The sequence below is a fragment of the Lemur catta genome, chromosome 1 (genome assembly GCF_020740605.2).
Source record: "Lemur catta isolate mLemCat1 chromosome 1, mLemCat1.pri, whole genome shotgun sequence".
In the NCBI taxonomy this organism is placed as follows: Eukaryota; Metazoa; Chordata; class Mammalia; order Primates; family Lemuridae; genus Lemur; species Lemur catta.
The window spans coordinates 43,544,131-43,565,029 of record NC_059128.1 but is presented as its reverse complement, the minus strand read 5'-3'; the positions used below and the strand labels follow the sequence as shown (position 1 = coordinate 43,565,029).

At 40.9% G+C, this 20,899-nt stretch overlaps 1 protein-coding gene and 1 long non-coding RNA gene across 6 annotated transcripts in view; both read left to right on the top strand.

The window, feature by feature from the left end:
* Positions 1–393: 393 nt before the first annotated feature.
* GNG2 (G protein subunit gamma 2) overlaps positions 394–20,899 on the top strand; it is a 146,374-nt gene continuing 125,868 nt past the window's right edge. Inside the window, exons 1-3 of one of the 5 annotated variants that reach the window (XM_045567164.1) lie at positions 8,383–8,398; positions 9,369–9,467; positions 10,406–10,495. In XM_045567164.1, the coding sequence (XP_045423120.1) occupies positions 9,441–9,467; positions 10,406–10,495 (117 nt within the window). In that variant the 5' untranslated portion in view covers positions 8,383–8,398; positions 9,369–9,440. Of the gene's footprint in view, positions 570–8,382; positions 8,399–9,334; positions 9,468–10,405; positions 10,496–20,899 lie in introns of those variants that run through there. The other 4 variants (XM_045567175.1, XM_045567150.1, XM_045567154.1 and 1 more) reach the window with 4 other exon arrangements.
* LOC123649235 lies at positions 3,559–6,815 on the top strand. Its single transcript, XR_006738936.1, has 3 exons — positions 3,559–3,609; positions 4,926–4,981; positions 6,318–6,815. It is a non-coding gene; the product is annotated as an uncharacterized LOC123649235 (long non-coding RNA).

Below are 20,899 nucleotides of genomic sequence, written 5' to 3'. Positions count from 1 at the left end.
GTGGGGGAAATGGATGTGAGGTGGGTTACATTTGGTTACAGGAAACAGAGAACCTGACTTATATGTGGCTTAATCAGAAACATTTCTCTCTCATAACGTGAATGATTGCCTTAGTTGGCTGCTGGTATGGATTCAGCACCTGGATGATGTCATGGTTGGCAACTTGGTGAGCTCTTGACCTCTCCCTCGTGCTTGCATGAGGTCCCAAGATTGCCAACTCAAGTTTCATACATCATGTCTGGATTCAAAGCAGGGAAGAAGGGGGAAAGAGACACGCACCGTATAAAATATTGTGTGAAGTGTGCTGGAATCTGTGGGTCATATGCAAAAATCATTTTTGTCTCTCTTCCTTAGAAGAATTCCACAATTTACATGGGGAGACACAACATACCCCAGAACCACAACATGATGTCAGCATCAAGAGAAGTATGCAAAGGACTCTTACAGGAGCTGCCTACCCCCACCCCTACCTCTGCTCTACCCCACCCACCTTGTTGCAGTCCTGCTGGGTTACTGGGCTCACTGCAGCTCCGGGCAAGCTTCCAGAAATCATGGCATGCACACCTGAAGTGAGCACATCTGTGTCTAGTTGTCCTTTAAGTGGACAGCACTTTTCTGTTGGGGAAAACAGATAAGTATAGCAGACAGGCTCTTGGAAGACCATATTGTCCTGGCAGGGGTCCAGGGTGGCTGGGAATAGAGAACATTCAGTGGGTCTGGTGGCAGAGCAGTTGAGGTGTGGCTGGATGTGACCGAGGACAGTGCCTCTGTGACAATGACATTATCTGAGCTTCGGTGGGCTTTCGGCTCAAGTTTCAGACAGTCAGGCATCTACTGCTGGCTGCCGTCCAATTGACATCTTACATTTTTTGACCACCAGTTAAGTTTGGAAGAAGTTTATGGAAAAGCAGAAGCAGATAGTTATTTGTGTGTTGCTGTACTTTCCATAGCATTTTAAATTCAGTGTGTGTGTGTGTGTGTGTGTGTGTGGGTGGGTGGGTAGGAGGGGTATATATGTCTTACTTGCCCTTATACCATTACCCTAAGCCCTGGCATGTGGTGGGCACCCTCTTCACTTTAGTAACACATGCCTGGACAATACCTATGTCACCCCACCATCCCGCCAAGCCCCTCTTCTTCCCCATCTCCCCAGCTGTGTTCCTACCGTGCTTTCCCTTCACACACAGATTTGGTAGAAAATCTGATCCCTGAAGGGGTACTTCAGTTATTCTTTGTACTCTCCACGGCACTTGCACCACTAACCCCAGCTCTCTCTTCTTGGCTTTTAAACCCCACTCTCTCCTGATTTTTATTCCTTGAGGGTTTCTTTTCAGGCACCTCTTCTTTAAATGTCTGTTTTCCTCTGAGCCCTGTTCCAGGCTCTAGGCTCCATTTTTCACTTTCTATATCCTCCCTCAGTCTCTCGTCCAAATTCACAGTTTAAAATTCTGCTTCTGTCTCCAGCTCAGCTTTCTCTCTCTCTCAAACTCCACGTGTTCTGGGACATCACCACCAGCACATCCCACGGGTGTGCTGAACTCAACAAGCCAAAACTGGAGACGACCTCTTAGCCCCAAATGGAATTCCTTTCTTTTTAAAGGTCACCAGTATCCATAAGGTAGAAGCCAGCGAGTCATCCTAGAATCTCCCATGCATGCATTTCGTGTGTCAGGGACCCTTATTAAGATATTGCCATCTGCAACTGAAGAGTCCAACAATGGGATAAACAAATTATGGTACATATACAATGGGATATTATTCAGGTTTAAAAAAGGAGAACCTGACATCTGTGACAACTTGGATGAACCTGGAGGACATTATGCTAAGTGAAATAAGCCAGATGCAGAAAGGAAAATATTGCATGATCTCGCTTATATCTGGAATGTTCAAATATCCAAAAAAAAAAAAACCAAAACCTCAAATACATATAAACAAAGAGTAGAAAAGTGATTATCAGAAGTGGGGGTGGGGGCTGAGGGCTGGGAGGGCATGGTGATAGGAAATGGGGAGATGAAGGTCAAAGGGTAGAAGGTTTCAGTTATGTAGAATCAATAAGCTTAGAGATCTAATGTACAGCATGAGGATTCCAGTTAATTGTATTGTATACCAGAAATTTATTAAGAAAATAGATTTTATGTACTTTTAGTTCCTGGGAGATGATAGATATGTTAAATATACTTGACTGTAGTAATCATTTCACTATGTAGATGTATATCAAAACATACCTTAAATACAATCGTGTGCCACATAACAACCTTTCGGTCAACAACAAACCACACATAGAACAGCATTCCCATAAGACCATAATGGAGCCAAAAAATCCCTATGGCCTAGTGATGTCTTGATCATCCTGACCTAGGCTAATGTTTAGGCCTAGGCTAATATGGATGTTTTTGTCTTAGCTCTTAACAAAAAAAGTTTAAAAAGTAAATTAAAAAAAATTTAAATACAAAAAGTTTATAGAACAAGGACATAAAAGAAGAAAATATTTTTGTATAGCTGTACAATGTGTATTTTAATGTAAGTTTATTACAAAACAGTTAAAAAGTTAAAAAAATAAAGTTTAAAAAGTAAAAAAGTTACAGTTAGTTAAGCTTAATTTATTACTAAAGATTGAAAAATTTTTAAGTTTAGTGTAGCCTAAGTGTACAGTGTTTATAAAGTCTGCAGTAGTCCTAGACCTTCACACTCACTCACCACTCACTCACTCACCCAGAGCAACTTGCAGTCCTGCAAGCTCCATTCATGGTAAGTGCCTTGTACAGGTCAGGTGTACCTTTTTTATTTTTTTATCTGTTATACCATATTTTTACTGTACCTTTTCTGTGTTTAGATATGTTTAGATACACAACATTTACCATTGTGTTACAGTTGCCTACAGTATTCAGTACGTGATAGGCAAAATAGGTGTGTAGCCTAGGAGCAACAGGCCATAGCATATAGCCTCAGTGTGTAGTAGGCTATACTATCTAGGTTTGTGTGAATATGCTCTATGATGTTTGCACAATAACGAAATCACCTAACGATGCATTTCTCAGAATGTGTCCCTGTTGTTAAGCAATGCATGACTGTATATACAATAAAAAAAGTATTGCCATCTAATATGAGACATAATTAACCTTTTTTCAAAACTTCTATCACGGCATGCTATTTGGTGCCCCTCATGTGACATACACCCCTGCTTACTCTTCCCCTCCAAGCCAGTCCAAATTAGTTGCCCTTCCTCTAGTACCCAATAGCACCAGTAGCAGCACCCAGCCCCTTCTGTTGTAGAACTTATGATTAGACATTTTAATCATGTGTTTCCTTCTTCATCGCCTATACTAGGCTGTAATTTCCTCCCGGGCAAAGATTCTGCCCTACCATTTTGGAATCTCCAGTAAACAGTATACGTAGGGCCTGGCATACAGTAGTTATGAAATTAATGTTTGTTGTATGAGGTATTCAACAAATGGTTGACAGTATTTTTAAACTGTAAAAGTCTATTAATACCTTTTTAAAAGATTATTTTTAGAGATGGATTCTCACTATGTTCCCCAGGCTGGGCTTGAACTCCTGGTCTTGAGCTATCCTCTTGCCTCAGAATCCCAAAGTGCCAGAGTTATATGGGTAAGCCACTGCGCCCAGCCTATTAATACATTTTGATCCATATAGAAAGGAAGAAAAAAAAGCCACCTATAGTCCCACCACTCAAATTGAACTATAATCCCATTTGGGTATATTTCTTTTCTTCTATGGTTAAAATTTATTTTTACCTAAGCATAATCATACTGCACTTACAATTTTGAATCTTGCTTGTCTACTGAAAAATCTTAATTTTTTCATATAGTTAAATTATTTATTGCATGATTATGAAAATGTTTTTGTTCCTTATTATAAAACAGATGCTACTGATGGTAGATAATTTTATAAATACAGAAAGTATAAAGAATAAATAACAACTACAATCCTACCGCTCAGAAATAGTTATGAATATTTTACATGTTTTATTATATTCTCTAAAAATGTATTTTCCATGGCTGAACTACATTTTGTACTTCTGCAGATTTAGCCATTATGAAACCAGAAACATTTTCCTGTGCCATCAAAAATACTTCCCAAATATTTTTTAATAACTACATTAAAATCTTTTATATAGGTGCTCCATAATTTATTCAACTACTCCTCTAATTTTGGACTTTCAGACTGTTTCTAATTTGTTCTAAATTATTGTAAATAATATCCTTATATAAAATTGTATGTTTCATAAGGTAAATTCCTGGTAGTAGAATTAATCTGTCAAAAAATATGAATATTTAAAAGGCATTTGATACATATTGTCAAAATGCTTTCCAGAGAGTTGTTATCAATTTGTCTTCCCACCAAATAGGAGAAGGCATTTCTCATTGATCTCCCTCAACACTGGGAAGTTACTATCAGATTGACAACTCTTATTTAAAAACCCTCAGATCTTACTGTTGCTTTAATTTTTATTTCTTTCACTACAAATGAAATTGACACCTTCAACATTTTTAAATGGCTATTTATAAATTGGCTTCTTTTATAAATTGCCTGTTTATGCCCATTGAGATATTAGTTTTTTTACAGAAATATTATTTTAATATTAATACTATTTTCCATGTTGATTTATATAAGTTCTCATTATAGAAATATTAACTTTTGTTGATATTATTCACAAACATTTTTTGTTAGCTTATTGTTTACTCTTTAATTTTATGAATGATTTTTTATATAGAGACAATTTCACTGTTTGTATAGTCAATCCAATAGTTTCCTTTATGATTTCTTCTATTGATTGATTTTAACCTTAGAAAGGGCCTCTCTATCCATAAATGAAATATTTAGCTACATTTTCTCTTAGTATTTGTATGTTTTGATGTACATTTATAGTTAATGTTTTCATCCACTTGAATTTATTTTGGCAGGTCATGTGAAATAAAGATCTAACTCGATTTTTTTCTCCCAAGAATTAAGCAACTGGGTAAGCATCATTTTTATAACATTATAATATTTTGCATTGAATTGCATTTCAAGACAAGATTGCTAAAAGGAAGTCAGGATACTGTTTCTGATGACATAAACCTCATAATATAATTTGGAACATGAGTGAAGGGTATGGCTTCCCACAGTGTGGACAGGGTCAGCTGAGCAAGAGTTAGGCCTTGGAAGCAGGATTGAGTTCTATTTCTGGAGGTATCTTCGGCTGATGCAGAGGTAGATGGAAAAAGCAGGAATGTGATTATGGAAGCTCTCAGGCCCAGGTGCATTCACACATACAAAAGGTTGATTGAGCAATGCCTAGATACGATGTTGCCACTTCCATTTCTATGGAGGGCTATAAATACAATGAGATGGCAATAAGACAGAGCAGATGGGAAAGATATTATTTTAATTTGCATCACTTCATACCCAGACCTCAATCCTGACCCTATGTTAAACAATGAGTCATATCTCCACAAGTTGCTAAATATTTCAAAAGACTATAGGAACTCTATATAAAACTGAATGCAAATTTATCTTTAAAAACTTAGGATGCCTTAATTAATGTGTGCAGTTCATGTTTACTCAAAAGTCAGCGGTGACTTTCCAACAGGAGAGGAATCACTAATGAAGCCATTCCTTCCCCCATGGGTGTGAACTGAGAGTGTCAGTACATATGACAGTTGTCTGCCTTTACTTGACAGACATGGGTTTTGTTTGAAAACTCAAGTACCAGACCCAGCACCACATGCCAAAGCCCTCAGGTTAGCTTTGGTAGGCCGAGGTCAGCTACTGTGCCTATACACAGTCCTGGGGAATTTGCCTTGTGTCCTTTTTAACCATCATAACAAACAGATTTTACTTCCCATGAATCAGCATTGCCATGCAGAACTGAGGCCATCGGCAAAGAAAAAAGAGAGAGAGAGAGAGAGAAGGAGAAAATGTTGCAGCTGCACACACACACACACACACACACACACACACACACACACACGTTTGGCTCAGCTTTCCTGATGAGATCTTGACTTGGAAATGAAACAATTTTGTAATTCATGCAATTTACGGAACAGACCAAAAAACATCACTAAGTAAGTAGTTGTCACAGAAACATAACAAATTCTTGTTACCCAGCCACAGCCTATACACAAACTACCCAGACTTTTCTCAAAAAAAAAAAAAAAAAAAAATGGTAGAACATCCAAGCTCGATGGAACTCAAACCATATTGTAGTGCAACCCTTTTGCTTCACATTTTGAGGTTTTCAACTTGATTTTACGATGTTTTCTTATCCTTTACTAATTGTTTCCTAATAACCATTTCTTAGTTTTCTTCCCCAGCCAGGTTAGAAATTCCTTGAGCACAGAGGCTGCATCGGCTTTGTCATGCTCACCGCCTAGCTCATCCCCTCCTGTGTGAAAGACACTCATGCAGACAATGGTGTTGGTCCTGCAGTACCTTTCAGGACAATCCCAGACAAGAAAATACTACAGGTGCATTTATTCTGTGTTGTTGGATGGTCCTTAAGGATGGACAAAGGAAGCAAGACAGCTTTCACCATAGCTATTATATGATGGCAAAATTAACTGGAGCCAGGCAAACAGATGAGTTAGCTGCCTTATTAATTCAAGAGTGGTTATGCGATTTGTGGATTGTCCGGGCCTCTGACTTTCCTCAGCTTTGGGAGGGGAAGTGAGAAGAGAGGAATGTGGACTTTGCAATCTGGGTGTCAGTGCCAGTTTCTTGTATCAGTCTGGTCAAGCACAGGGTTGGCCATCTGCATGAATTGCTTGAAGCTTCCAGAAGCCTCTTCTCTCAGTGTGTTGTTTTTACGAATGTTTTATTTCTAGCAATTAAAAATGGAAATTTGGTTCACCAGTAATTTGAGGAACTGTGAATTTTTAACTTTTTATTTTAAAACTTTATTGAGGAATAATTAAAATAATCCAGATTTAGAGCATTTCCATTCCCTTAAAAAGTATCTCAGTGCCCGTTTGCAGTAAATCATGGCTCCCACCCCCATCCCTAAGGAACAACTAATCTGTTTCTGTTTCCATAAATTGCCTTTGCTAAACACTTCATATAAGTGGAATCATACATGCAATATGCAGTCTTTTGTATCTGGTCTCCCTCACTTGGTATAATGTTTCTGAAGTTCATCTACGTTGTAGTCTGAATCAGTAGTTCTTTCATTTTAATTGTTGAATATGATTCCATTGTATGGATTTACCACGTCTTGTTTATCTGTTCTCCAGGTGATGAATATTTAACACTCCCATGAACATGCACATCCATGTCCTTGTGTTGGACATATATTTTTGTTTCTCTTGTAAAAATTTCTAGGAGTGGAATTATTGGGTCACATAATAAGTTTATGTTTAACTTTTTAAGAAACCACCAAACTGTTTTCCAAAGTGGCTGTATCATTTTACATTCCCATCAGCAAAGCATGAAGTTTCTAATTTCTCCATATCCTCACTAACATGTGGTATTGTCTGTCTTTTTGATTCTTGTGGGTATGTAATGGTATCTCATTGTGGTTGTAATTTGGGTTACCCTAATGACTAACATCATTGCATGTTCTTGTTTCCATTCCTATATCTTCTTTGCTGAAATGTCTATTCATATCTTTTGCCTATTTTAGAAATTGGGTTATTTTCTTCTTATTTAGTTGTAAGAGTTCTTTACATATTCTGGATCCAAGTCCTTTATCAGATGTATGATTTGTAAATATTTTCTCTCAGCATGTGACTCATCTTTTCATTTTCTTAATGATGTCTTTTGAAGCACAAAAGTTTTTAACTTTGATAAGGTCCAACTTATCAATTATTTCTTTTATGTATCATGCTTTTAATATCAACTATTTTATATTATGTCAAAAGTTATATAAATACAATATTTCATATTATAATATATGTAATATATGATTTTATGTAGATATTTTAATGTTATATTAAATATATGTTACGAGGAAAATTAGTATGGAAGCTTTCTCCATTATCCCTCCTGACCTGTTTTGTATTTTGAATAGAAGCAACAGTAATGCTCTGTTATAAACTAATATTGAGGTTTTCAAAGCCATGGTGAAAGAAACTCACTGCACATCACCTAGCAACAGAGACCCGGGCTGACACCTGGGCCACAGTACCAATGCAAGCACATTTCCTAAACCAAATTTTATGTAATTGTATTAGTTGAGCAAACAAAACTGCACAGACACTCATCTGTCTGCCTTGTTGATTTCCTTCCTGTACTGTGTTTCCTGTTTGTGTTTTTGTCTTTTTCCTTTGTGTGTGTTAGTGTATGCATTTCCTGCCTCTGCTGGAGTTGTCACTGTGTGGATAGGAGACCCTTAAATCCCCAGACAACTGGTTTCCCAACGGGTTGCTGGATTTGTTGCTGTTTCATTGTGCTGACAGAGGTATATACTTGCCTTTGTTGAGCAGTAAATGTTGGAAGCAAAAGCATCATTCATATCATGCTTTATGCTTCTGATGCACTTTCTGACTAGTGCCCAGCATACTGAGCACAGAAGTCAGATTCTAGAAATAAAGAGAAGTGTGCTGTTGACAATGCAAGCACAGTGCCCTTTCCATGTGGCAGTGCAGGTTAGAAAGAAAGAAAGAAAAAAAAAATTTTAAGAATCCTGAATACCAGATTTGAAAGCCTTTAAAGGAGGCATCTGGAGGAATTTACTCCTACTCTTGAATCAGCCATCAGTGGGCAGCAAGAGCTGACAAACGGATGCTGGGATCGTATATGAGAGGGCGATAAGGGAAACAGGGAGAGTTGGAGGCTAGTGAGGCTAAGTGTTGGAGCACAGGGTCCAGAGCCAGCAAACAGGGGACAGTGGGCCCTCCATGTCCACGGGTCCTGCATCTTCAGGGTCAACCAACCCAGGATTTTATATATATGTGTGTGTATGTGTGTGTGTGTGTATACAATATGAAACAAAAAATAATACAAATTTTAAAAATATGGCATAACTATTTACATAGCATTCACCTTGTATTAGGTATTACAAGTAATCTAGACATGATTTAAAATATAGGGAAGATGTGCATAGGTTAAATGCAAATACTATTCCATTTTATATGAGGGACTTGGGCATCTGCAGGTTTCAGTATTCGGAAGGTCCTGGAACCAATCCCCCTGGGAATACTGAGGGACAACTGTATACAAAAGGAGCATGTAATTAATCATGCTAAGTGCCAGCGAAGTGCAGTGATACAGAAGGCAGGGTGGAGGCGTTGATCTTGACCTGGAGTAGGGACATATCCTCTGAAGGGTTAAGACGGAAGAAAGGGTGTGGCTACAGATAAACTTGTTGTTTGGGTGCAGTGAAAAACAGAGATCATGCCTGATGGAACCAATTTTACTTGCTGAAGTAGGAGATGAGGTCTCCTGAAGAGTTCAAGGAGGAGAATTAGAATGGTGAACTTTTGGAATTATCAGTGAAGCAGATGGAGACTAGAGAGGCCAAGGATAAGGTAAAAGATCCATAAATAAGCCCCATTAGGGTAAGCCACAAAATGAGATGACTCTGCGCTTTCCTCTAGCTACATTTGAAGGCTGGTACTTAGGAGCAATGAGAAAATGGGTCAACACAGGTTTGAGGTTTCCTGGGGAAGGGGTGAGGCTGACACAAAGATACAGGTGGGAGGTTTGGTTTGGGTGATTAACCATGCCTTTCAGGATGGGTAGGCGGGGAAGGGAAGCCAGAAGGTGTTCACACCAGCAGTTCCCAAACTTATCTGTACGTAGAATCACCTGGGGATCTTTAAAAACTTCCACAGGCCAAGCCACATCGCAGGTGACTTTAATCACGATGCCTGGGCGTGGGACACAGGCACAGACATTATACTTGTTGAAGTTCCCCAGGTGATTCTAACATGAAGACAAGCTTGGAAAATATTGGGCACATATGTTAGGACTGTGGTTGTCAAAGTGTGGCTCCCAAACTAGCAGTAGCACCTGGGAACTTGTTAGAAGTGAAAACTCTTGAGCTCCACTCCAGACCTACTGAATCAGAAATTCTGAGAGCGGGATTCAGAAATCTGTGTTTTAACAAGCCCTCCAAGTGATCTGATGCCTGTTCAAGTTTGACGATCACTGAATTAGGAGGAAAACAAGGAATTCTGTTCTGGTGATCCTTCTGAGAGCAGGGGTAGTGAGGAGGCCAGGAGTGGTATCCTCTGATGGCATGAAGCTCCAGCTTCTTTCTAACTAGCTCGGCTTTGAGCCTTGAAAAGGTCAGGGAATTAAAGTGTTAATCAGTGTGTTGGATGGTCAGCCCCATATATGCAGCCCCAGAATTATGTCAGGATTTGGGGATGGTGAGGAAACTTAGGCGGCAGGCCCTGTGTCCGGGTCTGCAGCGCTGGTGGGGCGGCAGGGGCTCCACTGGAGCGCGCGCTCTTTTCCGCAGGTGCCGCCCCAGCGCGGGGAGCCCGGAGTCCGGATTCAACCCCTGCCTCACCGGAGAGGGACGCGAGGGCCGGTGCACCTTCGGGACAAGGTAGGCTTCGACTCATGGTGCTGGAAGGACACTGCACAGAAGAAAATGCTGAAGCGATTATTCTCTGCAGGGTGGTGGCTTAAGAGGGAGTGGCGGAAAGGGGAAAGGTTTGGAGAGAGAGGGTGAGCGTGGGAGGACACAAGGGAGGGAGCAGAAAGCTTCAGAAGCTGGAGGAGGATGCAGGATAGGTGTTTACCCAAACCTCTAGAAGGCTGGGGGAGGGCAAGCACCATTTGCTTCTGGGGCCTTGGGCACGAGAGGCCTTGGTAAAGCGGCTCTGCTCCCTCCTCCCCAGTTATCTGGGGCCACTGTGGCCGACTGTCCCAGACAGTCCTGCCTCGAGTCCCAGGGAGCTGAGTCACCGTGTGGTGAAGGCCACGGTCTCCAGCCCGGCTGCAGGGGAAGCCACCTCCAGGTGAGCGGCGGCGGCAGAGGCCGGTCTGCTGTCAGCCCTTTGCCAGGGGCGGCCGTCCTGCCACGCACAAGGGCAGGGCTCGCGTTTTCTCCTGCCCCGCAGGCAGCCCAGCTGGCCTGGAAAGGGTCCCCAGGCCCCATTGTTATCATAAAGGAAAGTAGGCTCAGAAGAACCTTGAAAACTTCTAGATATTACTTATCCTGGCTCTGACTGATAAGGGAGCAGGAGGAGAAAGGGAGGAAGGAATAAATCAAAGAGATAATAACAAAAGCAGAAGAAAACAGGTCCTTTTTGCTGGGCTGAGCAGTCTGACCTATGATTTCCGTCTGACTCATGGCCACACCGAGGATTCTGGAACACATCATACCCAGGTACAAATTAGGCATTCTGAGGGCCACAAGGTGTGGCTTGGTTTACAGGTCCATAAAATGGCTGAGATGATTGGCTGGATTGTGAAGCTGGTGAAATCTGTTTCTGACTCTACTCTGTTTTCGCGCCTCTTTTCGTCCTCCAGGAATTCTTCTCCTTGGGTTCTCCTCACCCTTCTGGAACATTCCGGGGGCTCTGGGCTAGGGACAGAATAGGTGTAGCCCCCTCCTCCTGCCTGGTATTTTGATGTGTAGGCATTACAGTCTGTTGCTCCCAAGAACAGACACCAGCTGTGATAATGAAGCAGTGAGGCCCATGCTGGCTGCCCAGTCTCCCTGGCCTCTGCTGTCCATTCAGTGGGTGTAGCCTCGATTTGTCATTGCCACCCATGGCAACCCCTTCTCAGTCATCATCTGTTGCCCTTCCCCAATTCCAAACGTTCTTTAAATCCAACAGCTCTGTGAGATACCTACAAGCTGTTGATCCACCACCTTTTCACTATCCCCATGCCCCGAAACCCTAATTCCCTCTGTTCCTAGCTCAGATTCCAGAGTCTGTAGTTACTATCACACTCTCCTCTTGCTTGCCTCTCTCTCACTCCAGAGTACTCTGTGACAACCCCCCTCCTGGTTAAACTCAACTCATCACACGTGACAGGCCTACATTTGCACAGCTGCTGCTATTTCCTACCATCTTATAAATGAAAAACCTATTTTGATCCCACATTGCCCTCCAGCCACTGACCCCTTGAAAAGAAACATGTCTTCACTGTCTCCAATTCCTCCCTCCCATTCTCTACTAAACTCGCCCCTGGCAGGGCTTCACCTCACTGCTCCAACTCTGCTCCCATCACAGCCACCAGAGACTTCCACTGCTGCATCCAGTGGTCATTCTCCATGTTTATCATATTTGACCTGTCAGCAGCATTTCACAGTTGATCACTCCCTGCTTTTTTTTTAATTTTTTTTTTTTTTTTTTTTGAGACGGAGATTACTCTGTTGCCTGGGCTTGAGTGCTGTGGCATCAGCGTAGCTCACAGCAACCTCAAACTCCTGGGCTAAAGCAATCCTCTTGCCTCAGCCTCCCAAGTAGCTGGGACTACAGGCATGCGCCACCATGCCCGGCTAATTTTTTCTATACATTTTTAGTTGTCCAGATAATTTCTTTCTATTTTTAGTAGAGAAAGGGTCTTGCTCTTGCTCAGGCTGGTCTTGAACTCCTGAGCTCAAACGATCCACCTGCCTCGGCCTCCCAGAGTGCTAGGATTACAGGCGTGAGCCACCGCGCCCAGCCACTCCCTGCTTCTTGAAGCACCTTCTTCTTTTGATTTTCAGGATTCCCCTTCTGCAATTAGCCATTCCTCCTCCTCCTTCTGGAGGTTTTTCCTGGTTCTTTGTCATCTTACTGATGTCAAAATGGTGGAGTACTCCAGGACTCAGTCTTTAGACCTCTTCTCTATCAATACTCCCTTACTGAGCTCATCTCTTCTCATGGCTTTAAATACCATCTTTCTCCTGGTGACTACAAGTTTATATTTCTAGCTAAGACCTCTCACCCAAACTCGTCTCATATGCTAATGGCCTGTTGGACATCTCCACTTGATGGCCAAAAGCCATCTCATATTTCATGTGTCCAAAATAAAGTTCCTGATATCACCTTCAAACTATTCCTCCTACAGTTCTCCTGGCTCAGCAAATTGCAATTCTGTCTTCCAATTGCTCTAGCCAGAAAGCATAAAGCCATTCATATGTCTTCTTTTTACTGTCAGACTCTACATCACAGCCATCAGCAAAGTTTGTCGGCTCAGCCTTCGATATATATTTGGAAGCTGATCACTCTCATCACTCCTGTACCCTGGCCCAAGCTGCCAATGTTTCTGACCTGAATTATTGAAATAGCATCATAAATTAGCCTCCCTGCTGCCATCATTTTCCCTCTCTGGTCAAGTCTCATTCCCACAGCCAACGCTCATTTCAAACACGAGATTATGTAGTTTCTCCTCTAAAAATCCTCCAAAAGTTTTCCATTTCACTCAAAATTTCACTTCAAAATCTAAAATCTTTAAAATGGCTGACAAGACCCTAAACACAATCTGTTTCTCTCCCCTCTTCTTCTCTGACCTGGTACCCTACCTGCTCTCCTGTGCTCCTGCCATACAATGGCCTCTTGCTAGTCCTCAAACGTGCCAAGCATGTTCCAACCTCAAGGCCTGTGTACTTGTTATTTCCTCTGCCTGGAATGCTCCTCCTCCAGACCGCTGCTCTGCCAGTTCCCCAGCTCCAGAAATTGTTTAACTCCAGCAGCGTTAATGCCACATTCCCAGAGACCCCTGCATCTGTAATAATATTCCAACCTTCCTCCTCATCCTGTTTTAATATTTTCTGTCATTTAAAAAAATTTTCCCCCAGTACCTAAGCACTAACATATTGTGTTTGTTTGTTTATTGCATGGGTTCCCCAATAGAGTATAATCTCCATGAGAACAGGACAGGACTTGTTGGCTGTGTAGATCACTGTGTAGTCCCCAGTACTCAGAGCAGTATCCGGCACATATTACACGCTCAGTAAATACTTTCTGAATGAATGGCTGAATATAGATGAAAAGGACAGCAAGGGCAGCCTTGATCCATAAAACCTAGACTATCAGTGTCAGAAACCACAATCCATATGAAGTATTGCAATAAAAGGGGTCACAAAAGAGCTATATGTTGTTTGAGCAACTAATTATAAGACAAGAAAGGGAAAAATTCATTTTTTTTTTTAAGGAGTCAGATATTACCTGACACTTTTTCCTTTTTGTCATGGCCTGTAAAGAGATGGACCTCCAAAATAAATTTAGATTTGATGTCACTGGAGAAGCCCTAATATAATTACTTCATGACCAATGCCAGCATAGTGTTATTTTCAAAAGAAATCACAGTTTAATATCTAAAGTAATTTAAGTCTTAATGAAGTCTCATAAAGAGATACCAAAGTGGCATGCATTATACCTCATGCAGCATTCCTAATGATTCTCATAACTGTCGAAAGTATTATTTTCAAGATTTAAAGACAGAATTCTTACACAAATATGTACATAAATATTTAGTGTATCAGTTTTATATTAACTCATTAAAATGATGCTAGTCCAAAGAATAAGAGGATATAATATATAATATACAGTCTATATATTAATATATATTATACAATATACTACCTGAGGGCTGTCCAGAAAGTATCCAGCCATGTAACCATTCCTGTTATATTAACAATGGCTGGATACTTTCGGGACAGCCCTTGTATATTATATATTATATTTTAAATATATAGTATAACATAGTGAAAGCAAAAATAAATGTAGGAATAAGATTCTTAATTAGATACAAAATGGATACATTTATTATAGGGCAATAAACCATGATCTTTTGGGTTATCGTCTCTACTTTTAGAAATAACATGCATCTCTACAGGGCAAAAATTATTCTCTCTTAGTGTTTTAGCTCAGGCTGCCATAACAAAATGCCAAAGACAGGGTGGCTTAAACAATAGAAATTTATTCTCTCACAGTTCTTAGGGTTGGGAAGTCCAAGATCAGGGTGCCAGCATTATCAGTTTCTGGCGGAGGCTCTCTCACTGGCTTTTGGATGGCTGCCTTCTCCCTGTGTCCTCACTTGACAGACAGAGAAAGCAAGCTCTCTGTTTCTCTTCTTATAAGGGCACTAATCCCCTCATAAGGGGCCCACACTCATGACCTCATATAAACTCAGTTTCCTCTCAAAGATTCCATCTCCAAATACCATCACATTGAGGGTAGGGGCTTCAACACATGAATATGTGTGGTGGTGTGGGTGGGGGGACATAGTTCAGTCCATAGCAATAGGGAAAAACATTCGCATCATATCAGTTTTCTGCAAAGTTGAAAGGCTAGCCTTACAGAGTTCTACGTGGTCTAATAAATAATCTGTAGTTAGTCAATTTTATGTACTTCTGAATTCAGATGATGCTTAGGTAGGCTTATTAGACAGGGCCCTAACATGGCAAGGAAGGCACATAGTCATCTGTTTCCCTTTCAGGGTTTGGAAAATTTTTCTTAACATCATCCATTTACTTCTTTATCGATCCATTCAAGATTCAGATTTATGGGGTCCGAAGCTTACACAATTCGTGAGAAGGGGCACTCTGTAAGAAAAATAATATAAAATGAACATGTAAACACATTACTTGGGTTTGAGGGACTTAGGAGTCTGTGCCAGTGAGAACTTCATGGAAAATCCACCTCTGGTCCTTCATTATAGCAATTTCTACAGTGCCCCAAATCTCTCTTCTAAACATTCTATAAAAATCTCTGTTTCACAGGTTTTCCTTTCCCCCTTTCAACTCTTCTCCAGTCCTTCTTTGTCCATGAATTTCTTCTAATGTAGATAACTTTAATCTCTGTAGGCATCTGCTAGTTCTGGTTTTTGCTGTTCTGTTACCTCTGTAACAGGAGGCAAAAAAGTCTTCCTTAGAACCCAGAGTAGAGGAAGACTGTGAATGCAAATATAGTAACATTTGCTCCATCTACACTTACTCTTTAGGAAAAGTCCAAATGCCTCTTTACACTAAAGTAGAGATACCTAATGAAGCTTAATGTGTACCATCCTCAGGAATTTTTTTTATAATAGTGGTCAAGAAGCCTTAAAGGGATAAAAACTGCTATTTATAGAATTTCAGGCAGATAGAATAGAAGGGTGTGATTATTTGAGGGCCATAAAGAATGGCAATACTGATTTTTAGAAAAGCTACCAGGACCACACAGTCTATAGAATATCGCTCACTAGTCGCTGTAGTGGAGACAGTTCATTGCAGCATCATTGCAGCGTGCCTTCTGCTGGGATGATGTGTGGAATTATCTTTGTATCATAACTGCCGCCACTTTCCCTGCCATTTGCCTTCTCCTTTGCAGAGCTATTGGTGGCCGTGTAGGTAGTAGAGGGTATACTGTGTTTCTATAGCTTACAGTAAATATCCTGAGGGCCACTCAACAATAGTATTAGACTGCCTTTTAGATACCCTCATCATATGATGCCAATTGAGTTAGTAAATATGGTCCCTGCTCTCTGGAAAATTTCTGGAAAAGACAAAAAAAAAAAAAAAAAGGCCGACAAAATGATTTGCAGAATGTTGACTTCATTCAGAAACTACATTAGGGCCGGGCGCAGTGGCTCACGCCTGTAATCCTAGCACATGGGAGGCCGAGGCAGGTGGATCATTTTTGAGCTCAGGAGTTCAAGACTAGCCTGAGCAAGAGTGAGACCCCGTCTCTGCTAAAAATAGAAAGAAATTATCTGGACAACTAAAAATATATAGAAAAAATTAGCTGGGCATGGTGACGCATGCCTGTAGTCCCAGACACTTGGGAGGCTGAGGCAGTAGGATTACTTGAGGTTGCTGTGAGCTAGGCTGATGCCACGGCACTCACTCTAGTCCAGGCAACAAAGTGAGACTCTGTCTCAAAAAAAAAAAAAAAAATAGTAGAAACTACATTAGGTACATAACACCCTGAAGCTTTTGGAAAAGGACAATGAAAGACATTTCAAAGGCTGGCAGGAGAGGAATTGCCTCCGGATTCTTATCTTTCTGTTGACTAGTAAGCAGGATGTGTGTACCGCTTTATCCAAAACTAAATATTCTCCAGTGTGCACCCAGTGCTCATCACTGGGACCCCGAGCCGTGGAGACTGGGTGGACGTGGCCAGCACTGCCGTGGCCTCCTGCTTGCCTGGCTCTGCCTGCCACAGGCTCCCCTGCTGAGGTCAGAGCCACATGGAAGCGAGGCCTGCCTTGGTGACTGACTGAATACAGAGCTTGTCAACCAGCTGGGAGACAAGCGTCACATGCTAGGTAAAGGTAGCAGATGAAAGGCTGGCGAGATGCTAATGTTATTCCCTCCAGCGGGTAACAAGTCAGAAGGAAGCTGCTTCTGCCGTGTGCAGGAGGCACTGTGCTCTGTGGACGCCGAGGCCTCTGCGTGCTGGGGAAGGACAAGCACTTCCCCCTCACTACTGAGGTTGCTTAAAGCCGTTTTAACTTTCTAGGAGAATCCTTTTCACGGGAGAGAAGGAAAGCGTTAGAGCTGTCACCTAAGTGACTCTGGGAACACATCTAGTGCTATAATCCATGCAAGGTTATCGGGCACCTGACCTGAAGTGCTCATTAATAGAATGCAAATGTTCTGGAAATAGATTTTCTTTTCCATTCCCTTTCGGGTAGGGGTCCCCAACCTATGGTGAGTTGTATAATTATTTCATTATGTATTACAATATTAATAGAAATAAAGTGCACAATAAATGTAATGCACTTGAATCATCCCGAAACCATCACCACCCCGGATCCATGGAAAAATTGTCTTCCATGAAAACGGTCCCTGGTGCCAAAAAGGTTGGGGACCGCTGCTAGGGCATTCAGTTTATTTCTGCTGTGTGCCACTCTGAGTTAGAATACTTTTTTATATACTTGGTTTAAAGATACCCTAGATGCCTCCCCAGCTACTATATAAACGAATAAAAAGAGCCGGGGACTCTTAAGATCAGCAGGGTCCAGGAGAGCGGAATGTAACACATGGTGAACTATGGTGAATTAGGCTTCAGCCAGCTGCTGAGCTCGTTTAATGCCCTCTCTGAGGAACTAGCAAAAGAGGAGACAAGAGAACGAGCCCAGGCTGACCTGATGTTTATGAATGCCCCTGGCTCAGCTGAGGTGAAGAATGAATAGTAATTACCTTAAGAAGCAAGAAGCAGCACTGAACTAACCAGATCAGACATGAGGCATGAAGCAGCAGAAAATATGCAGTGAAGAGAAGGACTAGGCATCCAGGTTTTGGATTCTTTTCGTATCTAAACCTACCTTCTTACCCCACTTCTTTTATCTTGAGAAGGTGACAAATTACTATTTATATTCAGACCTCTGATCTCCCAGCTCTTTTTAGCAGGCTGTACAGGTCAATAAGATAGCTGTTTTCAGGCTGTCCTCCCCAGTTGCCTCTCTTCCTCTCAACTCCAGCAAGGACCCACGTCACCTGCCTTTGGTCTGAGATACGGTGACCCAGCACATCCCAGTCTAACTCCTCATCCTCATGTTCTGTGCTTCGCTACAAACATGTAAGCAGATGCACCTAAAGACAAACGATCTAAGGCAAACTTACAGGATCGTCCATTCCTGCCCCTGACCTACAACTTCTCAATAAAGACACTAATTTGAGGCTCCCAAAGCCTAAAGTGTCTTCCTTTTAATCTTGGGAATAAATGTAAACACTTAAAGTAGAAAACATTAGCTAACATGCTGTATTTTTCTTCTTTGTAAAAATTAATCTTGTTGCTCATTGTCAGATCATTTGCTGGAAGATGCTTTAAGGAAGCTGAAACATTTAACTTTGGAAATTTCAGAGAGCTGTTACAGGGAAAATTGTGTTACAAGTAGAGTTGATAGGTGATTTAGTTCGGGATGCTATAACAGAACACTATAGACTGGGTGGCTTAAGCAATGGAAGTTGATTTTTCACAGTTCTGAAGGCTGGCAAGTGTAAGATCGAGGTGCCTGCAGATTCGGTGTCTGGTGAGGGCTCCCTTCCTAGTTGGCTGTCTTCTCATCGTACCCTTACTCGGCAGAGAGAGATCATGATCATCTCTCTCCTGTCTCTTATAAGGACACAAATCCTGTTCATGAAGATTTCACCCTCATGGACTAATTACCTCCCAAAGGCCCCCCCTCCAAATACCATCACACTGGGGACTTAAACACATGAATTTGGGGGTGGGGGTGGACACAAACAGTTGCATAGCAGTAGGTGAGTAGTGGCAGTGCGGTGCAACAGAGCAAACACTGGACTTGGTGGTGGTCTCAATTCTAAAAGTCACTAATTCACTGAGTGACCTTGAACTCTTTGGTGCCTGCATTTTCTTCTATGTGAAATGGAAGAATATATTTTATGGGGTGGTTTTGAGAGTCAAATGAGATAATATATATGAAAATGCTTTTATTGTAAGAAGCCATACAATATAAATGTGTTTTAATGATTACCTCTTAATATACCACCTGCCTCATCAATGTCCTCCCCTGTCCCGTAACTCTGGCAAACACTCAGTATGCCATCTACCACTGGTTGTAGATAACCTGACCAAAGTCTAGCAAGTCTAGCCTACTTCTCCTTCCCCTAGTGCATTTTCCTCTATGTACCCTTAAAAAGATGTACTGGGAAGAAATACAATGTAAAGCAAATTTACAGGATTCTCTATTGTTGCCCCTAACCTACAACTTCCTGATAAAGAAATACTCAAGGCTAACCTATCATGAAAAGCTTGTTTTTATAAACACAATAAACTATTTTTAGTTTTATGCTTTCAAGCAATCTCATCTTAACATTGATGAAATAAAAGCAAAAATTAATTAGAAAATGAGTTACCAAAGAAACATACCTCATTTAGTATTGTTTCCCACACCTATATATAGAAAGGAAGAAAATAAGTTCGATGAGAGTAAGAGCTATTATAAAATTTATTGAACACTTTCTATGAGTAAAGCGCTCTGCTAAGTTTTGCCAGATATAAAGTCAAAAGCATAACTCATTCAAATATAAAGTGAGGCCATGTCAGAGGTTTTTTAACTCATTAATGAGGGAACCAGCAGGATGGTTCAAAAAGAATTAGAAAAATTGAAGTATCTATAGAGGCTTAAAAACAAAGAATGCTTGAATAATATTTGTAATTTAGTTATAAAACTGATTCGTGTCCTGGAAGGCAATTACCTTGTAACCTTGGAGTGATATATTCAACCCAGAAATCATTTTCATCTCTTCTATGTTGCTCTTTGACAAGAATCATTTGTATTGCTAACAGTTTTCTGTGAGTTAACCTCTATACTTACAGAGTTGTAAAATATCCTAATCAGTAAATAGCAAGTCAAACAAAAGTACCCACCTTAAGAATCACATGATTACAAGCCCTGCTCAACTATGAAAAGACTTACTAATTTCCAAATCTTGGATAATTGTACTTAATAGTACTTTATGCATATTATATGGAATAATTTAATATTCATTATTTCATGAGATCTACACAATTCTGAAAAGTGGTTATTATTAATATTAATCCCATTTACCTAGATGAAGAAACAAGAGCAAGAAATTTGTCCAAAATTTGTCCAAATTCAACATAAAAAATGATTATCTAGATCTATTTATTAGTAATTATGAAGTCCTTGCTCCTCTTGCTACAATGTATACATTGACTAAAAGAAAAATGTTTTAAATTTTTTATTGAGGTAGGCATTCATACAGTAGTAAAGTGATTTTTTGTTGTTTTTGAGATAGGATCTTGCCGTGTTGCCCAGGCTAAAGTGCAGTGGCATCGTCATAGCTCACTGCAACCTCAAACTCCTGGGCTCAAGCAATCCTCCTGCCTCAGCCTCCCAAGTAGCTGGGACTACAGTCACACACACCAAGCCTGGCTAAATTTTTTTATTTTTTGTAGAGACAGAGTCTTGCTATGTTGCTCAGGCTGGTCTCAAACTCCTGGCCTCAAGTGATCCTCCCATCTTGGCCTCCCAAAGTGCTAGGATTACAGGCATGAGCCACTGCGCCTGGCCTGATGACTTTTTAAATGTGTGT